The 22,319-nt window shown below is 60.9% G+C and overlaps 1 protein-coding gene across 5 annotated transcripts in view; it reads left to right on the top strand.

Annotated features, from left to right (window-relative positions):
- KCNT1 (potassium sodium-activated channel subfamily T member 1) overlaps positions 1-22,319 on the top strand; it is a 68,166-nt gene that overhangs the window by 12,972 nt on the left and 32,875 nt on the right. Inside the window, exon 1 of one of the 5 annotated variants that reach the window (XM_069579936.1) lies at positions 11,085-11,219. The exons of 2 other annotated variants lie outside the window; for them this stretch is intronic. In XM_069579936.1, coding sequence (XP_069436037.1) covers positions 11,182-11,219 — 38 coding nt within the window. In that variant the 5' untranslated portion in view covers positions 11,085-11,181. Of the gene's footprint in view, positions 1-11,084; positions 11,220-22,319 lie in introns of those variants that run through there. 2 more of the 5 variants (XM_069579937.1, XM_069579938.1) reach the window with 2 other exon arrangements.

Here is a 22,319-nt window from a genome sequence, read left to right as displayed (position 1 = left end):
CAGCGCCCCCTCTGCCCCTCCCCTTCAGCTGAGCAGAAGTGGATCCGCAGCCCTGGGCTCCAGGGGGGCTGAGGGGCAAAGCCAGGCCCCTCCGGTAGAGGAAAAGCCTGCCAGGCCTCCGTGTGCTAAGTTGCTTCAGTCGTGTCTGACTCTGCGACCCCATAGACTGTAGCCCGCCAGGCTCCTCTGTCCATGGGATTCTCCAGGCAAGAATACTGGAGTGGGTTGCCATTTCCTTCTCTAGGGCATCTTCCTAACCCAGGAATCAAACCCGCATCTCTTAACGTCTCCTGCATTGGCAGGTGGGTTCTTTGCCACTAGCGTCATCTAGGAAGCCCTGTGCAGGGGAGTCAAGGTGGGGACGGGGTTCTCAAGGAGCAGCCTGCCCTTCGAGCCCTCACCTGCAGTTGCTGAAACAGCAGTCTCCAGTGGGGCTGCAGGCTGCTGCGAGCCGGGCATGACCGGGGTAGGGGTGGGGGAGTTTTAGAAGCAGCCTTGGGTGCTGAAGTGCAGGAGGGGCACCTTCGCCTGCACCATTCGGCTCTGCCTGGGTCTGCCCCCCGCCCCGTGTCCTGATCACCGCCACGCGTGTCCCGTCCTCCACTCCCACCTCCCCATCGTACCTCCACCATCCTGACTGCTTCCCGACTCGGACTCAGCCCCAGCCTCAGAGAGGAACAGCCCGCCCTCTGGCCCGCGGCTTTCCTCGGGAGGGAGCTCTGCCGGGTGCTCTGCTTCTCCAGGGTGCCCCAGCCCCTCCTTGGCTCTCTGAGACCCTCCAGGACCGTTAGCTGGGAGTCTGGGCTGGGCCAGCTGTGGCTCCCCAAAGTCACGCAGCTAATTTCTGCATGGGCAGCTTTGGGAGGGGTTGGGGCACCGTCACCTGTCCTTCAGGGGTACTCTGGGGACCCTGGGGTAGCCCCTGCCTTGAGGGCCTGGACAGGACCCCACTAGACCCCAGGTTCCTCAGGAGAGATGCAAGGGCTGGGCTTTGACAGGGGATCCGGCGAAGCCGAGGGCTGCCTACCCCAGGCTCTCCCCTCGCCCCAGATCCACGAGGTCCACCTGGGGTTCCAGGGGTCCTGGAGCCTGGAAGGCCCCTAAGACCCTTCCAAGTGGGCCTGTGTCAGAGCCTGAGCCTTTCTGGGAGGGGCATTTCCTGGGGATGGGTGCCTAGGGCAGCGCAGGGATTCGGGGACAGGCCCTGTGTTTAGGACAGCAGATGGTGGACTCTGCCCAGGAGGCCAGGGGTGCGAGGCCCAGGGAGTCGGAGATGGGCACAGGCTGCCCCCCTGCCCAGCGCCAGGAGCTAATTCAACTCGGTGTTCTGAGGGAGCACCCAGGTCCAGAGAGGAGGTGTGACACCCCCACCCAGTGGCTCCCTGGAGAGGGTGGGGGTGGGGTGGCCTGGGGGCAGCAGGATTGAGGGGGTGCTGTGCTTAGTCGCTCAGTTATATCCAACTCTTTGTGACCCCATGGACTGTAGCCCGCCAGGCTCCTCTGTCCATGGGGATTCTCCAGGCAAGAAAATTGGAGTCGGTTGCCATTCCCTTCTCCAGGGGATCTTCCCAACCCAGGGTTTGAACCTGGGTCTCCTGAGTTGCAGGTGGATTCTTTACCATCTGAGTCATCAGGGAAGCCCATTCAGAGGGAAGGGACACCATTCTCCGCTGGCTCCTGCAGGGCCCAGGACCTTCCTGAGGACCCGAGAGGGCAAGCACTTGTAGGGGTCCCACTGCCTAGGGGCAGGGGCTGTTCAGGGAGGAGGTGGGGGCCATGGGGGATGATGTTGACCTCTGAGCATCCTGTGACCTGCCTGTGCAGCCTCTAGCCCCTGGGGTGGAGGACTGGAGGGGTCACAGAGAGGAAGGGGAGGAGGGAGTCACTGCTGGGCCTGACCCTGGGTGAGGACCAGAGCCTGGGGCCCACAGCCCCCCTGGGCCTGAGCCTTGCACGAGGAGGGTGCTGTCATCATGCAGGGTGACCACCTCCATGCTGGCCAGGCTGAAGCAGGCTGGCTCTGGAGCAGACCCAGCCACCCAGGGCCCCAGGGCTCTCCCTGCTCGGGGCTGAGCTCAGGCTCCTGGGGTTAAACTCCCCGAGCCTTCCTTTCGCTCAGCTGTGATTAGGACGGAGTAAGGTGGGATCCCGGCCCCGCCCTGGCCTTCCCCTTCCCTGCCCTGGCCAGGGCCCTGTGTCCATCTCAGACCCAAAGGCCTCGGAAGACACGGCTGGCCTGGGAAATGGCTGTGACCCAGGCTAGTGGGGACAGGCAGGCTGGGGGTCCCCTGCCACCTTCAGCTCCATGTGGAACAGGACTGGTGGGTGCTAGTGGAGACACGTCCCGCACCCCAGAGTGTAGATCGAAAGCCAAAACCCCACCTTCCCACCACAGCCCCTCCCCAGGCCAGAGCAGCCCTGGGTGTTCAGGCCCAAGGCCTGACCCGCTCCCTGCGTAAGTTCGTCACCCCTGGGGCGCTGCTCCAGCTCCCTGGACAGCTGCCGCCCTCACAGTAGCCTCTCCAGCGGGGCCCCAACACTCCGAACTTCCCCCCATGCCCAGGCCTGAAATGCCTGTGCCCACTCAGGTCTTTCCCACCCGAGGCCAAGGGTCCTTCCACCGTGAACAGAACAGTGGTGAGGGCGCTGGGCGCATGGAGCTGGGAGCTGACCCTGGACACCACCAGGCTGCTCCGCGACATCCCTGTCTCTCTGGGACTCACTTTTCCTCTGCGTGATTAGGTCCAGGACAGGCCCGGGAGGTGCCGGGTCCTGACTGGGTCTGTGTGCTGTGTCCCAAGGCAGTGTCCTGATTTTTCTAGCATTTTCCAGGTCTGGGGCTCATTTGCTTGCATATCCCCTGCTCCCCTGGAGGACTAAGGCCAGGTCTGATTCTGTGCCCCATTGTCACCTGGGGTCCGCGCCAGGGAGCAGGGTCCTGGGAGGTGGACAGAGGGGCAGCTGGGGCTCCCAGGGACAGGTCACGCTTCCCTGCTACCCCAACTCCCTCCCTGTAGGTGGGGGTGGGGAGCTTGGGTCACCCCCAGACCTGGGAGGCCAGGAGTGGGCAGGATAGGCAGTGACGAGATGGAGGAGAAAGGAACAAGGCGGGGGTGTGGTCATCTCACCCAGCCGTGGGCGCTGACGGCGTTCAGCAGGGCTCCTGGACCTGGGTCTCCACTTCTAATTAAGACGGGCCCGCTCTCAGTAATCCGGGATTAGGAGAACATCAGTGAAGATGTCAGCAGTTCTGCAATGAGGCGGGGCCTGGCCCCCCCTTGCCCACACCCCAGGGATCCTGGGGGAGATTCTTGAGATGGCAAATCAGGTGTCCCCAGGAGCCTTGTCCACATCCCACCCTCTGGCCTTGCACATCCCAGAGCATCCCTTTGCCTCTAAGCATGCATCCTGGGGACCTGTGTGCACAGCTCAAAATTAAACTCCTGCCAATTAGTGCAAAACAGGACACAGATGCCCAGTGAGAGGACAGCCAGCATCCTCCAGGGTCTCGGAAACCATGATCGGTTTCGGTCTCAAACTGCAGTTTATCAGACTCCTGATATGCTGCCCACCGTGTGCCACTGCCATGCACTCAGAGTAAAAAAGGGAGGTGGGAGTGCCCAGGCTGTGGCTCAGGCAGCTCCAGCTGAGTGACAAGCAGCCCCACCCAGGCACCTCACCAGCGGATGGTTACTGCTCACAGTTCTGCAGCTGGAAGTCTGAGATCAGATGCCAACCTGGGGAGGCGGGGAGGGGGTTCCTGATGGGGCCTCTTCCTGTTGTGCAGATACCGTCCTGCCTGTCCTCAGGAGAGACAGAGAGTGAGCAAGTTCTCTCATGAGGGCGCTAACCCCATCTCGGGGCCCCACCCTCAGGACCTCATCTATTAATAACTCTCATCACCTCTGAATGCCATCACTCTGGGGGTTGGGGCTTCAGTGTGAGTTTCTGGGGGGGACACACACACATTCCATCCACAACAGGCTTGTGTAACAAAGTGGACACTGTGAAAGAGATGGCTGGTACCCTCTCCAGGGGTTAAGGTGTGCCTCGATCTCAAATTCCTTAAGCCCTGGGGCATCCCAGGATCCCTGGAGGGAAAGCCTGCTTCTCTCACCTCCCCCACACCTACAAGGTGCAGGCCCCTGGTGAGTAGAGGCTGATCCTGCAGGAAAAAGGCCAGCTCAAGGTCTCCAGCTGCGAGAAGGAATCTCAGGAGGGGGCCTGCAGTGCTTTGAATGATGTCCCCCAACTTCATGTCCACTGGCACCTGGGAATGTGACCTTATTTGGAAATAGGGTCTTTGTGGTGTAATTAAGGTAAAGATCTTGAGATGGGATGATTTCAGATTTAGGGTGGGCCCTACATCCACTGACTGGTGTCCTTATAAGAAGAGACACACACACACAGGAGAAGCTATGTGAGAACAGAGCAGAGACAGGTGATGGCCACAAGCCAGAGCCACCTGGGGTCTCCAGGAGTTACAGGAGGCAGGAAGCGCTCTCCCCTGGAGCGTCTGGAGGGAGCATGGCGCCGTGACACCTTGATTTCAGCCCAGTGATGCTGACTTTTGACCTCTGGGCTCCAGGACTGTGTGAGAACAAATTTCTGTGTTAAGTCAGTCATTCGTGGTCCCTTGTTCCAGCTGCCTCAAGATACACACACACCAGGGAATCTCAGTAATTTGGGGGACAGTGAATGTCAGGGAGAAGTCACCTCGTTTTCCTCTAGGACAGAAAAGTACCAGCTGCTGAGCAGTCTGGGGAAGCCTCTCCCACCCCCACCCCCCAGCCCAGTGGCCAGGCCAGTCCCCAGGCCACTGTTAGGAAGGGAGACTCTCTTGAGAAGCACAGATCTCATGTGGCATTTATGGGCATCTCCCGAGACCAGGGCTTCCCCGGTGGCTCAGACAGTAAAGAATCTGCCTGCAATGCAGGAGAGGCAGGTTCGATCCTTGGGTTGGAAAGATCCTCTGGAGAAGGGAATGGCCACCCACTCCAGTATTCTTGCCTGGAGAGTCCCGTGGATAGAGGACCTAGTAGGCTACAGTCCATGAGGTCACAAAGAGTCAGATACGACTGAATGACGAACTCTTCACTTTAACTTCTGAGACCCACGTTTGGGCTGGAGAGGGCAGCAGGAGAGGAGGCATCTTCCCTGAGAAGCCAGGGACCCCCACGTGGTGCCTGTGAGTGATCAGAGGGCTTGTGGGCAGGGGAGAAGGCTCCCAGCTCTGGGTCTGCAGCCACGGCAGAGTCCAGGGAGGGGCAGCACATACCTGGCTTGGGGAGGACATTGCCCTGGTGGCCCCAACCTGACCTTCACAGCTGATCTGCTCCATCCAGGAATATTGTGTCGCGGAATATTGTGTTGCATCTGGTTATTAGGGCTCGCTAACTCCTTTTAATCCAGAATGGCCCCCACCAGGTATGCCTGCCCAGGTCCCCACCCTAGTCCCCAAGCCCATGAGGATGGTGAGATGTCTCCTTATTTGGAAGTAGGATCTTTACACATAATTACAAGAGCCATTAGGGTCATTAAGGTGGGCCCTAATCCAACATGATTAGTGTCTTTTTTAGTGTTTATTTTTGTTTATTTGGCTGAGCTGGGTCTTAGTTGTGGCACACAGGATCTTCTGTTTTCTTGCAGCATACGGGATATTTAGTTGCAGCATATGGGGTCTAGTTCCCTGACCAGGTACTGAACCCAGGGCCCCTGCATTGGGAGTTCAGAGTCTTAGCCACTGGACCACCAGAGAAGGTCCAACTGATGTCCTTTTTAAGAAGGGAAATTTGGAGACAGACCTGGAAAGATCCTCCCTCATGGCCCCAGAAGAAGCAGGCCCTGCTAACAACTTGATCTCGGCCTCCAGAACTGGGAGAGAACGGATTTCTGTTGTTCACGCCATCCAGACTGTGCCACACAGCCCTAGGAGGCTCATGTTATGGCTCAGTCGCTCACTGGCTCTTTGTGACGCAGCACATCAGGCTTCCCTGTCCTTCACTGTCTCCCAGAGTTTGCTCAAATTCACGTCTAGTGAGTTGGTGATGCCATCCAACCATCTCATCCTCTGTCGCCCCCTTCTCTCCTTTTCCTTCAATCTTTCCCAGCATCAGGGTCTTTTCCAATGAGTCAGCTCTTCGCATCAGGTGGCCAGAGTATTGGAGCTTCACCATTAGTCTTTCCAATGAATAGTCAGTGTTGATTTCCTTTAGGATTGACTGGTTTGCTCTCCTTGCTGTCTAAGGGACTCTCAAGAGTCTTCTCCAGCACCACAATTTGAAAGCATCAATTCTTTGGCCCTCAGCCTTCTGTATGGTCCAACTCACACATCCATACATGACTTCTGGAAAAACCATAGCTTTCACTATACAGACCTTTGTCAGGAAAGCTATGTCTCTGCTTTTTAATACGCTGTCTAGGTTTGTCATAGCTTTCCTTCCAACGAGCATGCGTCTTTTAATTTCATGGCTGCAGTCACTGTCCATAGTGATTTTGGAGCCCCCCAAAAATAAAATCCCTCACTGCTTCTACTTTCACTCCATCTGTTTGCCATGAAGTGATGGGACTGGATGCCATGATCTTAGTTTTTTGAATGCTGAGTTTTAAGCCAGCCTTTCCCTCTCCTTTTTCACCCTCATCAAGAGGCTCTTTAGCTCCTCTTCACTTTCTGCCATTAGAGTGGTATCATCTGCGTATCTGAGGTTGTTAATAGTTCTCCTGGAAGCTCATACCCATGACAATCTTGCATTATAAGTAAGGTCACTCATCAGTTGGCTGAGGTAATGAACAGGAGGGTGGGCCCTTTCTAAGCACAGTGGGCCTTTGAAAGCAGGCTGTTTTCTCTGGCCAGAAATGGAAGAAAAGATTTGAGGCATAGGGGTATCTGAGCCACGATTGCCAGCTTTAAAGATGGAGGGGCCAAGGGATGCAGGCAGCCTTTAGGAGCTGAGCCACCAACAGACAACAGGAAAAGGGAAACTCAGTCCCTCAACCACCAGGAAATTAATCCCACCAACTGGATGAGCATGGAGGTGGATTTCCCCTAGGGTTCCAGGTGGAAGTCCAGCCTTGCTGATGCTGGTTTCAGGCACCCTAAGCAGGACACCAAGCTAAGCCATGCCCAGCCTTCTAATGGACGGCGAGAGATAACAGAAGCTGCGAAGCCGGTGGTGCTTTGTCGCAGAGCACAAGTGGCTGATACACCAGGCCTCTAGTCCTGCAGAAGGTTCTGCTGTCTGTGCGTCCGGCTGCCTCTCCTAGTATTTCTCATAAACTGGATGTTGGTTCTGAAGGCCTGGTGGATGGAACGTGGATGTTTCAGGCAAAAGGTTTTAAGTGCCATTGTGGTCCCCACGTTGCCCTGTGTCTTGGTTGTCCCTCCGTTAGAGATGGCCAGATGGACACTCTGGCTAGTGATGACAGCCCAGCCCTTGCACTGGGCAGTTAGGCAGTGATCCATCAACATGTGACCAGGCATTCCCCCTCTACATTGCAGCTGAGGGGGGGCAGCCCCCTGGGACAGCTTGGCCAAGCTCCTTTCCTGTTCTGCTCTGCCCTCCTTGAGTATAAGCCACGTGCTTTTAACTGGTGGTTTTCCTGCATCAATGGGAGCCGGCTGTAAGCCCTGAAACATAATTCCTGCTGAAAAAAGCAGGAAAACACGCTCAATCCTTTCCCTTTAATTACTAGTTTTCAAAGTGTATTATAGCAGCTTCACAGGATGACAACTGAGGGTGTTTTTTCTGGATTTGTCTTTCTGGGTGTGACCTTTGAGTTTCTTAAGTGACAAGAGGGGCTTTGCAAATGTGCTGAAGTTAAGGATCTTAAAAAAAAAAAAGTACTTACCTTAGAAAGATTAATGTTTTAAAATTATTACTTATTTGTTGTATTTACTCTTGACTGTACTGGGTCTTGGCTGCTGCACACGGGCTTTCTTGAGTTGCCGCGGTGGGGGCCACTCTTCACTGCGGTGACCTTTCTTGCTGCCGAGCACATGCTCAGTAGTTGCGGTGCACAGGCTTAGTTGCTCCACGGCATGTGGAATCTCCCTGGACCAGGGATTGAACCCATGTCCTCTGCAATGGCAGTGGACTCTGAACCCGTGGAAGTCCGAAGTTAAGAATCTTGAGATGAGGTGGTAATCCTGGGCCACCTGGGGAACCCCGTGGGGTCCCAGGGCTTTTCAGAAGAGGGAGGTGGAAGGCCAGAGTCAGAGAGGGAGACAGAAGGATGAGGCAGGGGCCAGAGCCACGTGAGGACGGGGCCACAGACAGGGGACGCCGGGGCCTCTAGAAGCTGGAAGAGACACAAAAGCATCTCCCCAGAGTCTCCAAAGGGAACTGGCCTGCCCGTGTGTAGACTTCAGGACCCAGAATTCAGGAACTGTTGAAGACGACAAGTTTCAAGCCCCTGTGTTTGTAGTAGTTGTTACAGAAGCAAGAGGAGACCTGCACGCTGAGCGCTCACCCTCCTCCTGTTTCGGTTTGGTTCTGGGTTTCCGGCTGTGAGGTGTGTGGGACCCTAGCTCCCCAACCAGGGATCGAACCCACACCCTCGGCTCTGGAAAGCGAAGTCTTCCTCACTGGACTGCCAAGGGAGTCCCATCTTCGTCCCGTCTAATATTCAGCTGTCCCTTCTTGGGCTAGCGGGAGCCAGTTCGACTGGATTTTGTGCATCTTTTTTTCACAATTTTTTAAAAAATTGTGTAAAACACATATGCTTCACACCAAGAGAAGCCATCGCAACGAGAAGCCTGTGTACTCCAGCTAGAGAGTGCAGAGAAAGCCTGTGCACATCGACAAAGACCCAGCAAGCCAAAAATAAATACATAAAAAATACACATGATATGAAATTCACCACCTTAATCATTTTTGAGTGTACAGTTCTGTGATAGAATAGTCTTTTTAAATTTTTTGAATCAAAGTATAGTTGACTTAGGGATTCCCTGGTGGCTCAGTGGTGAAGAATCCACCTGCCGACAGAAAAGACGTGGGTTCCATCCCTGGGTGGGGAAGATCCCCCTAGAGGAGGGAATGGCAGCCCACTCCAGTAATCTTGCCTAGAGAATCCCATGGACAGGGGAGCCTGGCGGGCTGCAGTCCGTGGTGTCATGGACACGACCGATCCCGCACAGACGTTGGGTGCACGTGCATTTACAACGGTTATGTAGTCTTCTTGCAGAGAGCCTTGGACCATTGTGCAGTGTCCCTTCTTTGGCTCTCATTCCAGCCTTTGTTTTTAAATACACTAAGCATATTCTTAATGGGCAGCTGACACCACCATCCACTGCTTTCATCTTCCCCAACTGAAACGCATCCCCATTAAACTCACTCCTCACCGCCTCCCCCAGCCCCTGAAGCCAGCGTGCTCTTCCCTTCGCCTGGTTTGCTTTGTCTCTCTTATTGCCTGAAGAATTCTTTCTTCATCCTTTAAGCCCAGTAGATTGGTGGGATCAATGGCTGGGTGCGTGCGGCGCACCTGTGCCTTATTGTCCTGGAGCTCCATGTGCAGTCCTTTTACCGTTCCGTTTCTCAGTATTTCCTAAATTTGTTTTAAATACTTCAGACGGGCTGGGGCCCCCACCGGGGCATGGGCAGTTCTTCGGGTGTGCTTGTCCCACAGCTCTCAGCTCCTGGACACTGCTCCGCGTCTGCCTCTATGCTGGCAGGGCCATCCCTCTCTCAGTCATTTCCCTTCTGACTTGGGTTCACTAGGTGGCGCTAGTGGTAAAGAACCCGCCTGCCAGTGCAGGAGATGTTAAGACTCGTGTTAGATCCCTGGGTCGGGAAGATCCCCTGGAGAAGGAAATGGCAACCCACTCCAGTATTCTTGCCTGGAGAATCCCACGGACAGAGGACCCTGGCAGACTGCAGTCCATGGGTTGCAAAGAGTCGGACACGACCAAAGTGACTTAGCACGCCCCAGGGATCGTTATATGGGGTGAGGGTAGGCGTGTGTCCAGGATGTGCTGGAGTCCCGGGATGGTTCAGATGGCCCCCCACCCCTTTTTGGTGGTGTTGAGTACAGAGGCATTGCTCCTGACGCCCTGGTTTTGCTCTCGGCTCTTCAGATGTGGCCATTGGGCTTTTGGTCTTTTTTCATCTTTTGTCCATAATTTGCCCCGCCTGAGCACGCACACGGCTGTTTTAGTCTCGTTTAGTCTCTGTATTTTGTTGCTGAAGGAGAGGTGTGTCCAGGTGAAGGCGCTGCAGCAAAGGGTCCCAGGTCCCAGCCTGGCTCACGTGGACACACCGGCAGAGAGGCCTCAGTGGGGCCCCAGAGAGGCTGCCCGTGCCCGCGACCCTCCTGGCCCTGCTTTACAGGCGCTGCGGTGTCTTGCTCACCAGCAGGCCAGAGGTGCTTCAAGCCCTCCCTCTTTGCAGCCACTCCCATGTCACCCCCTCCACAGGAGGGGCAAGGAGTGGCTGACACCAGTTTTTCCCCCTCCCGCCTCCTGTGTTGGCGGGGGAGGTTCAGGACAGGACAGGACGCAGAAGGCAGTCGGGGAAGCGCACGTGTACGTGTTGCTGAGACCACCCAATGGCTTCATCCTGACTGTCTGAGGGGAGGCTAGGCCAGGAGCTGGGTGTACCGAGGCCCACCTTCCTCTCACAGACCTTCTGTCCACGCAGGGCCATGGTGGTTTGCTGCCCCACAAGAGGGGTGAAGCAATAGAGGCCGGCCAGCTGGCCAAGTTGGAGCCTCCGGTCTGGCATCAGGGCTTGGACCAGACGGGAGGGCCTGGAGCCCCCTGGGGACAACCTGCACAGCTGTCCTCTGAGCACCCTGCACCAGCTGGGCTCCAGGGCAGCCAGGCCACAGCCTGGGTCCTCCCAGCACCAACGCCTGGGCGAGTCACCTCTACCCCCCGCCCCCCAGTCCCGGGCCTCCCTGGTCTGCAAAAATGGAAGGAATTGGGCAGGAAAGCCACATAATGTGGCAACAGGGAACAGAGGCTCCGTCATCTGGGAGGCCTCTCCCTGCCTTCCTGTCTGGTCTCCAGCGGAAGCCACTTCCTCCCTCACCGCCTCGGTTTCCCCCTTTGCAAACGGACAGAAATCTGCACACTTCCTCAAGTTATCTATTGCGTGAGATGGTCCGAGCACACTGGGCAGGGAGGGGGTCCGTCGCAGACCGGGCTCCGGGACTGTTAGCTGCCTCCTCCGCCTCCGGCATCCCATGTCCCGCTCCGAATGGAGCCTCGAGTGCAGACACAGGTAAAGGAGGGCCTCGTGAACTCCCTGGACGCTTTGGGGGAGGAGGTGGGGGGCAGCGGCGGCCTCTGAGTGCTTTCGGGAGGGAAGACAGACAGTGGCGTCCCCCATCTCGACCGTGGGGCTGGGTGGGCCCACCCGACCTGGGCGGCAGGGGTGGAAGCTGGGAGGTGCGCGTGGCTCCGGGTCACCAGGACCCACAGGCCGCCTGGGGTCCCCGGCTCCAGCAGCCCCCGCCTGCGGAGGTGACCGGCCAAGAGCCACAGCTGCCACCGCGCTACTCTCCCTCCCCTCCTCCCGCGCCGTGCGGGCCAGCGTGACTATTACTACTCCTTCCGTGGGAAGGCAGACCCCTCGCAGCCCGGGGCGCCGAGACGCCCCGCTCCCATGTGAGGCGCCCTCTGAGCTCCGGGGATGGGGAGGGGGCCGAGCCTGGGCGCCCCCGGTCGCGGCGGGAAGGAGCCCGACCGCCCCCCAGCATCCCAGCCCCCCCTCGGCCGTTCCACTGCGGCGGCGGCGCGGGGAGCGCGGGGAGGCGCGCGGAGATGGTAGCGCCCGTTCCGCCCCCGCCTCCCGCCGCCGCCGCCGTGCGCTCCGGCAGGATGGCGCGGGCCAAGCTGCCGCGCTCGCCGTCCGAGGGCAAGGCGGGCCCTGGGGGCACCCCGGCCGGCGCCTCGGCCCCTGAGGAGCCGCACGGGCTCAGCCCGCTGCTGCCGGCCCGCGGCGGGGGCTCCGTGGGCAGCGACGTGGGCCAGAGGTAGGGGCGGGGGCGCGGGGCGCCGCCGGGAGGGGCTTTGCTCTCTGCGCTCGCATCCTGCACGGGCTCCGCTCCGCTGCACCTGCCGCGTTGCTTGCAGCCCCGGGGAGGGGAGGGACGGCCGGGTCTCCCCTGGGGACCCCGCTCCCAAGCGCCCCTCCCCTTGTGTCTCCCGTCTGCCTGTAGGACCCCTGCTCCCTCCTGCTCTGAGAGGCTGAGCAGTGGGCCTGCAGGTGAAATCGGAGGAGAGAAAGGAGGTGGGGACCTGCTGACCCCTGCCCAAGCCCTGTCCCGCTGGAGGCTACACTCATGTTGGTCCCCAGCAGCCACTTGGGGTGAGGCAGGGCCAGCATCTGTGTCCCGCTCCAGAGGTAAGCAGTGTGAGGCCCAGGGCAGCCGCAGAGCAGATGGGAGCTGGGGCGCAGGCTGGGGACTCAGGCTCCCTGGGGCTGGTGCCTGGAGTTCGTGGCAGTAAAGGTGCAGGAGGCTTGTTCTCCCAGCCCGGCAGGGTCCTGCCGACCCCCTCCAGCCCCTCCTCGAGCATGGGCCCAGCATGACACCCCCATTTCACTGATGAGGACACTGAGGCTCAGCCTGCAGCACTAACTCTTAGCCAGCATCTCTCCTGTGCCAGGAGCCCTTCTAGATGCTGCGGGGGAAACTGAGATGAATCAGACCCCCCAATGTGGGCACACGTTGTGGGCACGAAAACCTGTGTGGGCTGGGCTGGGACAAGGAGAGGGGAGGCTTCCTGGGGCGCTGGCCCTGCAGGCAGAGCACCGGGAGATGGGCAGAGGCTTCCGGGCAGAGGAGACAGCCAAGGCCAAAACCTGGGGTGCTGGGGTATGGTGCCATGTGAGGGTTGGGGTGAGGTGTTGGCAGAGACTCAGCCTGGCAGATGGCAGACCATGGGTGCCTGGGGAGCCTCCCCCACCCCCCGCCACTGACCACAGGCCCTCTGGACCCTCCGCACTCTCGCACCCATCTCCTGCTCCTTGGCACGCCCCTAGAGGGCAGCTGCCCCGCGGTCATTCCCATTTGCCGGAGGAGACTGCTAAGGCAGGAGACTAAGTGCTCTAACCGGCACTCCTGGTGGACTCATACAGCTAATGGGCAGCCCCTGGGCAGGAGGGAGGCGAGTGCTGGCCAAGGCCCTGGAGACCAGATTCCTCTCTTCTCCTTTCCCTTCCTGGAGGCTGTAGGAAGCAGTGAGCCCAGAGGCTCTGGTTACCGGCAGCCTGGCCCCTGCAAATGACTGGCTTCCCGCTGTCCCTGTTCCTGTAGGGACACAGGGATGGCAGGTCCTGTCCAAGCTGCATCTGAACCCGCAGTGCAGCACGGGAGCTGCGCTGGCGGGGACACCTCCTCCAGGAAGCCCTCCCCCTACTCCCCCTGCCACCCCCAGTCCTGCACAGACCCTTCGTGTGAGCAGCCTGGCTGGGTCCCCAAGCTGCCCCTGAGGGGCAGGGTCCTCAGAGCAACTGCACAGCCAGCCCGGCAGCACTGGGGGCTGGTGCCTGCAGCTCGTCTCCGGAAGCATTAGGTGCACGCTGTGGAGTTTGCTCCAGACGGAAGCAGTGGGGAGCCATGGCAGGTTCCGGAGCAGACGAGGACTTGCAGGGTTTCAATTCTGCAAAGACCAGAGCAGGCAGGTGGGTGCCCTCTGCTGGAGGAGCCAGTGGCTGTAGCTCCTGCCCCAACCTGCGTGCAGTGTCTGGAACCAGCCAGGCCTCAGCCCTCCCCAGGGAGGCCCAGAGCCTCCCGGAGGCCTCACCACTGCTGGGGAGGTAGCACAGCAGAGGCAGGGGTCTCCACTGCCCCCAGGGGACTGAGCCACAGGGAGGGGCCGGCTCCCAATGCCCTGCCCAGATCGCCCCCCACCGCCTGCCCCTGCCACCCTGCCACCCTTCTCCTGGACTCCGTGGAGGGGAGAACACGGGCAAGGGGAACAGTGGGCAGCAGAGGCCAGGATGAGCTCTGAGCTCCCACTGGAGGCTGCTCGCAGAGGTCAAGGGAGCCCCAGGGCAGAAAGAGGGCAAGAGGGTCCAGGGAGGGGAAGGTAGGGGGGGCACAAGAGGACCTGGGCAAGGAGTGAGGGGCCGCCAGCAGGGGAGGCCTGTGAGCGGGACCTTGGGGCTGTCTGCGCCTCCTCCAGGGTAGCTTCAGGGGCAGGGCTCGCCACCCCAGGACCCTTACCAGGAGGGGCAACCAAGGAAGGCACTCGCTCAGAGCTGGGCTGAAGGAAGGGTTGGAGACAAAGGCAAAACTCTAGCCCAGGGGCTCTTCGTGAAGGGCAGAAAGGAGGGGTGGGGTCTTGGGGCATGGGGTGGAGTCAGGCAGAGCCTGTGCAGGTGGTGCAGGGCCTGGGCAGGGTGAGAATCAGCTGGAGACCCTGGGGCAGCTGCAGTGAGTGGCAGCTGAGGGCAACCGTACACGCGCCACCCCTCCGCCACCGCCCCCCACCGCCCGCCAACCCCGAACTCAGGACGGCCCCTCTGAGCCTGGCTCCCACCTAGGACAGGCCTGGGGGCTCCGGGGCCACCTCTGTGTGCGGGGCCCTGGGGGCTTCTGAGGACGATGGGGGCTGCGGCAGGCAGGGAGAGTGAGCGCTGGAGGAAACAGCACCTTGGCCAGCCCAGGGCCGGCTGTGCACTTTGCTCTGGGGGCTGAGCCCACCTGCCCCTTGTGCTCTGAGCTTGGTGCCACCCTGCTCTCCTGCTGTTCCTCCCGGATCCCTCGCCTGTGGCCGGCCTCCCACTGGCCCGCCCAAGTCTCCCTCCCTCCCCCCCGCCGGGTTTTTCCCAGGAGTCCTCACCCCGGGGGCCCCCTCCGCCCCTGCAGACCCACACCTTCATGTGCCCCCACCCCCTGGCCAGGAACCCAGCCTCTCTCCCATCCCCCATCCCCGACCTGCTCCCAGCGAGTTCCTGGTCCGCCCTGACCTGACGCTGAGACAGGCTGTGGCCCTACCAGGCTCCCGCCCCCGGGGGAGCAGCTGTCACCCAACTCAGCACTCAGGCAGTGCCTGGGCCAGAGGGGATCTGAGCTGGATAAACATGCTGCTAAGTTGCTTCAGTTGTGCCCGGCTCTGTGCGACCCCGTGGACTGTAGCCTACCAGGCTCCTCTGTCCATGGGATTTTCCAGGCAAGAGTACTGGAGTGGGTTGCCATTGCCTTCTCCTGTAACTGCATAGTGATACACCAATTCAACTTACTGCTATGGGGGAAAAACACCATTTAATGAGACATGAAGACAAAGCACAAACCCGCCTGAGGGCACACACGCTGTGGACCACAGCACTGCTATGACCAGAGCAAGTGGGGGACAGGGGAGGGGAGATGGATGGGAAACTGCAGCCTCGGGGGCGGTGGGGGCGGGGGGGTCTGGATTGACGACAACTAAGCAGAACCTGTCAGAAGCTCCCAGAGACCCCAGACTCAGTGAAGCCCAGGCCCCCCCTGCTCTCTGCAGGCCCAGCCAGCACCCGGCCCACCTGCGGGGCACCCAGAGCTACAGGCTGGGGCCCCACCCAGAGAGCCCTATACAAGGCAAAGCAGGCTGGCTCCCTCCTCCCTGCCTGTGGCCTTGGGAAGGCAGCGGTCCTCTCTGAACCTTGGTTTCCTCTTCTGGAAGATGTTTGCTTTAAGGATTGAAGGAGAGGCCCCATGAAGCTGGAGATGCTGGGGCAGATGGGAGGGACACCAACAAAGAGCAGGCCCTCTGTGCCGCACCCCCCAACCCAGCTCCTGATGCTCCCACCAGCTTCTCCCTTCCAGTCTCCAGTTAGCGCCGGCCACACCCACCTCGGTGTTCTCTGGCTGCAGCCAGTCTGGAAAAACCCTAGGCCAAGGCAGCCTCAAGGGCAGCAGGTATGTGTTGCTGGCCCAGGAGAGGGGGTGCCCCTGGGGGTCCCTAAGAAGCATCGGACTGCCTTGTCACCAGGAAGCCGAGGGGACAGGGCAGTGGGGTGGCACCAGGGCCTGTAGAGGGCAGGGGCATCGAGGAGAGGTGGGCAGGCTTGACGACAAGGAGACCAACTGTCACGTCCAGCTGGTGGCTCCTGTGTGGGGGGCGCCCCTCGCTGCCGTCAGCTTCCTGGGTGTCGAGGGGGGCTGACCTGCTCCTTCCTGGACCCTGGGGTCACAGGGGCCTGGGGCAGTCTCAGTGCAGAGCAGAGCGGTGGGCACTCCTGAACCTGCTGTCCAGCCACTCACCTGGCTGCAGGCAGGGCCCGTCCTGCGTGCCCTCCGCTGGGAGGGTCACCCTGTCCCGCCGGGGTGGGGGCGGGGCGCATGTACCCGCGCTGCCGCAGGCACCGTGCTGCTTCTGGGGTGCTCAGGGGGCCAGGGGGTGTGTGCGTGGGCGTACCCTGCTCCCCTCGGCCCATGCCCGAGTCCTCCCTCTGTGTCTGGGAGCCCAGGCTCCCCCATCTGTCCATCTGTCCGCTGTCTGCATTGACGTGTCTGCTCCATTCCGCCCTCAGGCTTCACATGGAAGAGTTTAGCCTGGACTCCTCTGTGTCTGAGTAAGTGCTTGGTTCACAGGTGTCCTCCTGGCCCCGAGCAGACCCTGGGGGAAGGGGCTTGGGCCGTGACTGCCCAGGGGGAGGGTCCGCCGCGCCCAGCACCATCTGTCCTGCAGCCGGGCCAGAGCAGGGCACGGCCAGGACTGCTGGACCTTGAGTGGGGCTGAGGCTGGGGGCAGAACGCGGCGTGGCTCTCTGGGAAGGAGCCTGGGAGTGGGAAATGGGGTGTCCAGAGCCCCACGGTGGTGACGACAGCCCTTAGGAAGGGATGAGGACCCCACTATGGTACTGGTGTGGGGTCAGGCAAACAGGTGACTGCTGGGAACGAAGGCTTCAGCCCACTGCGGCCACCTGTGCAGATCCAGAACTCCAGGCGCCTGGCCCAGCTGCCCCACCGGGGAGCCCCTCCAGGCTTTTCCTGGCTTCAGTTAGGGCTGCAGAGGGCCCTTTGAGGTCTAGGGACCCAAACCCCTCAGCACCTCCGCTGGGCATATTCATGGGAAGGAGCCCCTCCTCACCTGCTCACGCCCAGGGAGTCCAGATTGGCCACCACATGGGGCCTGATTATTCTTTCGTTAATTAACACCATTGGCAGCGGCCACCATCACCTACTCGGGGCTTCTCCACACTTCCTCCTGCAGCCCGAGGCTCGGGCATCATTACCCAGGCCAGCCCTGGGCCTCCGTCCCCCAGCCGTGGTGCAGCGGGTAACCAGAGAGGGGGAGGGTGCCTCCGCCAGCTCCCTGGGGCAGGTCCCAGGCCGTTGGTGGGGGGAGGGGGGAGTGGACAGTTGCAGCTGCCCAAGGGGCTGAGGCTGTGGTCCTCTGCCCCAGAGCTGCGTGGTCACCAGCAGATCAAATATCCCTGGGCCCTTGGAGGCCCAAGGAGGCTTGTCGGGGCCCTGACCCAGCCAAGGTGCGAGGCCAGTACTGGGGAGGCCCAGGACAACACTGTTGCTTTGAGAGGTCGCTGCCCACTCTGCCTGGCAGCTTGGAGCCCTCGCTTTCCTTGGCATCCCAGACCCCGGGAGGGGCAACTGGCAGAAAGGAGGCCTGTGGCCGCAGGCTGGCCTGTGCCCCAGCCTGTGCAGTGGTGGGTGGGTGGAGGGCTACAGCAGAGCCCCGTGTCCCCCCGTCGCCCCCACTGGCAAATCTGCCACCGGGCTGGGTGTGGTGGGGTAGAGTGGTCCCAGCGCCACCGTCAGCTCAATGGCCCCGCCCCCAAACCGGACCAGCCCGGCTCCTTGCCGGTCCAGCCCAGGACCTGGAGCGGAGCTGGCCACGTGTCTGTCCCGCCCGGGCCCCTGGGCAGGTCACAGGTTCTGCTCAGTCTCAGAATAGCCGGCCTCGGAGTTGGCGCTTGGGCCCAGTCTCTGCTCTTCTGTCTTGCCCACGGGCTCCTCGGCCTCCTGCCTAGAGCTCCCGGGAACCTGCTGGACATCCACCAGCCCGCAGCAGGCCTCCAGGAAGGAGGCCGCCGGACCTCGGCCCCATGTGAGTGCGCGGCTGTCACAGCCAGGCGGGTGGGCCTGCCCGCGGCCATGTGCCTGGTGTCTGGCCACCCTCCCACCAGGGCCGGCCGCCTGGCCCTGAGTTTGCAGCTTCCCGGCACAGGCCATCTGTGCCAGAACCGCCTGCCAGCAATCCCTGGAAGGCCACTCCCCAGCCTGCTGGTCAGCCCACCAGTCAGCCCCCCAGTCAACCAGGGAGGGCGGCAGCGTCCTCCACCTGCTGCGCCTGGCAGGTCCCGTCCGGGCGTGGGGTGGGGTAGGTGGGGTTCGAGCCACTTTGCTGGCACAAGGGGGCCCCCTCCAGTCCATCCAGTGTGGACAAGACCCTGCACACCAGCCTGGGCCTGGGCCTGGGCCACTAGAATGCAAGCCATGTGGGGATGGGCCAGAGCTGACTGCTGGCACCCGAAACTTGAGAGCCCTGGGCTCCGGGGGGAGCCCAAAGGCCCATGTCTTTCAACCCGCTGGGTGACGTGAGCCAGCACCCAGCCTGGGTGGGCTTCCGTTTCCAGGCGTGTGGGCACGAGGCTGGCAGGAGCCCCCTGAGAGGCCCAGTGAGGGGCTGGGGGCATGGCTCTTGAGCTGCCCAGCCTGAGTCTCTGTCCTCACAGTCAGAGAGCTGCTCACTCCGAGCAGGACAGACAGACCAGGGCTGAGGACTGTCCTGGGACGGGTGTGGGTTTGGCCTGGGGCTCATGACCTAACTCCAGGGGGTGCCCCAGGGCCCTTCTGAGGCGGGGTCCCGGAAGCCTCAGGGCTCCATAACTAGGCCTGCCGAGGGCTTGACACCTTCCTGCGCCCTGGGCTGAGCAGCAGTGGCCCCTCTGCTGTGCCCAGCCCTCCCCGCTGGCCGCCCGCTGAAGGAATGAGTGGCTGAACAGGAGCAGGCATATAGCGGGTGGACGCCTCGTCTGCCCCTGCCCAGGGCTCTTGAGCTTGTTAGCAGGGCCGTCGCTGTGTGAGCTCTTAGTGGTGTGCCAGCTCTTAGCCCCTGCCCAGCCCTCCCCTCAGAGCAGCATGCCACAGGTTTGGCAGCCGGCCTCCACCACGGGGCCACCAAGGGGCCTCGAGCCACAGCTGGTGGGCATCCACCACGTGCCACCTGCAGCCACACACACGGGCTTATAGCACAGCGCCATCTTCTCTGGGTGATGTGAGGGATAGGTGTCGGCCAGAGTCGGTCTTAACAAAACCAGCCCTGATCGCTGGCACCACTGAGAGAGGGGGGCAGGGCAGGGCCAAGGGCAGGGGTCCTCTCTCACTTAATCCTCCTCTGAAAACCAACGATTAGCTGGATTTGGGGGCTTCCCTGGTGGCTCAGTTGGTAAAGAATCTCCCTGCAATGCAGGAGACCTAGGTTCAGTCCTTGGGTGGGGAAGATCCCCTGGAGGAGGGCATGGCAACCCACTCTGGTATTCTTGCCTAGAGAATCGCATGGACAGAGGAGCCTGGCGGGCTACAGTCCATGGGGTCACAAAGAGTTGGACATGACTGAGTGACTAAGCACAGCAGAGCCTGACTTTTCAGGGGAGAACCCAAGGTATAGAGGAGACTGTTTTGATTTCTCCACAGTTGCAGCAGCCCTGCCAGGCACCCTCAGGATGCCCGGGGCAGGCGGTTCCTGTCACTGCCTGTTCCCCAGGTGAGGCAGCTGTGGCTCAGGCAGGTGAGGCCAGGCAGGTGAGGCTCAGGGCTCTGTCTGTCAGGCCAGATGGCCCATGCCCCCCGGGGTGGCCATTTCCTTCAGGAGCCTTGCTGAGCCAAGAGCACGCCCTCGGCTGAATTACACCCACCGCCTTAAACTTCAGGTTAAAGGGAAAGCTTGCAACTTGCGTTTTGTGGTGGGAGAAGTGGGCAGCCACAGCTCGTGGAGGCAACAGACTTCCCTGGCAGTCCAGTGGTTAAGATGCATGCTTCTAGTGCAAGGGGCACAGGTTCGATCCTTGCTCAGGGAAGATCCCCCATGCCACACGGTGCAGCCAAAATAAAAAGAAGAAAAAAAAAGTGGAGGCGGCTATGTGGATTTCCCCAGCACCCAGGCTCAGATTCCCAGGCCAGGCCTGTCGGTGTCCACAGCTGCCTGGGCGAGGGGATTGACAGGTGATGTGGGTCTCTTGTCCACATCAGTTACTAGGAGCAGTTCCTAGTCTACTAATTGCTAGGAGTAACTGGTCCCAGGTCAACTATCCTGACCCCCGGGTCTGGGCAGGGACTTTCAGGGGAGGGGTGCCCAAGTGGAGGGCATGAGTGGGGGGACCCCTCCTTGAGGCTTCGCTGTGCAGGCAAGAGAGTGAGGGGGCATGTGGTCCCTTGGAACATGTGGGCACCACTCAGGGGTGTCTGCCCCTGACCTGGCCCCGGCCCAGCTCGGGTTGTCTGAGCCCCTCCTTCACAGAGAAGGCTTTTGACCAGCTCCCCCCAGGAAGCCTCGGGAGCTCCACTGACCTGGCCCCAGGCAGCACGTACAGAGGAGGCTGGGTTCAGGTCCAGGGGGGTACACTGGGGTGCAGTGGGGTGTGCAGAGAGGTACTGGAGTACAGTGTACGGCGAGCCGTGCGAGGCGCAGTGCCGGGTGCTGGGGCGCCCTGGGTGCACGAGGGTGCCGTGCACAGTGGGGTGTGTCTGGGTGTGGTCTACGATGGGGCGCAGGGCACAGTGGCGTGCTCAGGGATGCACCAGGAACCATGCAGGCTTCCCCGGGGGCTCAGATGGTACGGAAGCCACCGGCAGTGCCCCGGTGGCTCAGATGGTACGGAAGCCGCCGGCAGTGCCCCGGTGGCTCAGATAGTACGGAAGCCGCCGGCAAATGCAGGAGACCCGGGATCGCTCCCTGGGTCAGGACGATCCCCTGGAGGAGGGCATGGCAACCCACTCCGGTGTTCTTGCCTGGAGAATTCCTTGGACAGAGGAGCCTGGTGGGCTACAGTCCATGGGGTTGGAAAGGTCAGACACGACTGAGTGACTCACACTCGTGAGGAGTACGCTGGGCTGTGACGTACAGTGATGTGCTTGGGAACAGCGGACAGTGGGGTGCACAGAGGTGTGCGGGCTGGGGGGTACCATCGGGCGCACCGGCGGCACAGGCCCATCCCCTCTCACAGCGGGCTAACAGAGATGTGCCGGGGTGCGCAGTGTCCAGGGGGTGCTCTGGGCTTGGACCCTGCTCTGCGGGAGGCCTGTCTTGCTGCCCCGCTGGCCACACTGCATCCGGCCCTGAGGGTGGGGAGGCCCACATCACTGTCCCTCCCCCTGGGCCCTTCTTGAGCCCTGTGACCAGGGGTGGCCGCTGTGGTCAGGCCAGGGCCCCCCAGTCTGCAAAGGTCAGGAAGGTGCTGGGGCTCTGCCCACAGCCCCTCCCTCGGGTCCACCACCTGGGCGGGTGCAGACGGCTGCTGCCAGAACATCAGGTCTGTTTCAGATGCTTTGGGTCGAACAGACTGTGGGGAGCAATGAATATTTTAAACACTTCGCAAAGATGATGGGGTTGCCAGCCCCCTGGCAGAGCGGTGTCACGAAACTTTCAAGGTGACGGCGGCATTAATTTCTGCATTGATCAGAGCTGGAGCCTGGCCAGAGGGGGAGGATGTTCAGAGCCCCTGCTCTGAATGGGGGCAAGAGTGGGGAGCAGGGACTGGGGCCAGCGTGCACCTCGCCTCTGCCTGTGGACCACTGTCCTGCATCCCAGCTGCTCAACTGCCACCTCCTCCATGCAGCCCTCCAGGATTCCTTGGGCAGCACAACTCTGCCTCCAGGGTGCTGGATGTCCCTGCCTCCTCTGTGTGTCATGACCATCACACAGAGCCGTGGGTGAGCCGCTGCCTCACCTGACGGCTTTGTCCCACCTCCACAACATCTCTGGGGGTGGATTGGCTCGCCTACACCTGACATCTGGGTAACTTGGACCAGGCCTTCCTGGCACAAAGCCTCACCCCAAATCCCAGGCTACCGGTGCCTCTGTCTGGTCAGGGGGCAGGGAACAGCAGTGATGCCAGCAGGCCACTCTGAGGTCCTGAGACCAGCCTCCATTGCAGCTGAGGCAGCCTGGAATGGAGGCCGTGTAGGGGCCAGCAGGTGCCAGCCCAGAGCAAGGTGGTCCCAGCCCCAGACCCACTTCCGGGAGGAAGGCAATGCTAGACCCTTCCTGTGCAAGAACCTGGCGGCAGGGCTGTGGCCGTCCTGCCTGCTGTCAATACCAGAGTTCTCACTATGGTAGAACACGATGCCCCGGCCGGCCACAGCGGGCCTGCACCTAAGGTGTGGGCAGCGGCCCATTCTCCCAGGCCCCATCTCACTGTGGGTGACCAGATGGC

Source organism: Ovis canadensis, chromosome 3 (genome assembly GCF_042477335.2).
Source record: "Ovis canadensis isolate MfBH-ARS-UI-01 breed Bighorn chromosome 3, ARS-UI_OviCan_v2, whole genome shotgun sequence".
Lineage (NCBI taxonomy): Eukaryota > Metazoa > Chordata > Mammalia > Artiodactyla > Bovidae > Ovis > Ovis canadensis.
Note: the sequence above shows the minus strand (reverse complement) of the source record. Positions and strands in the feature narration are given on the sequence as shown.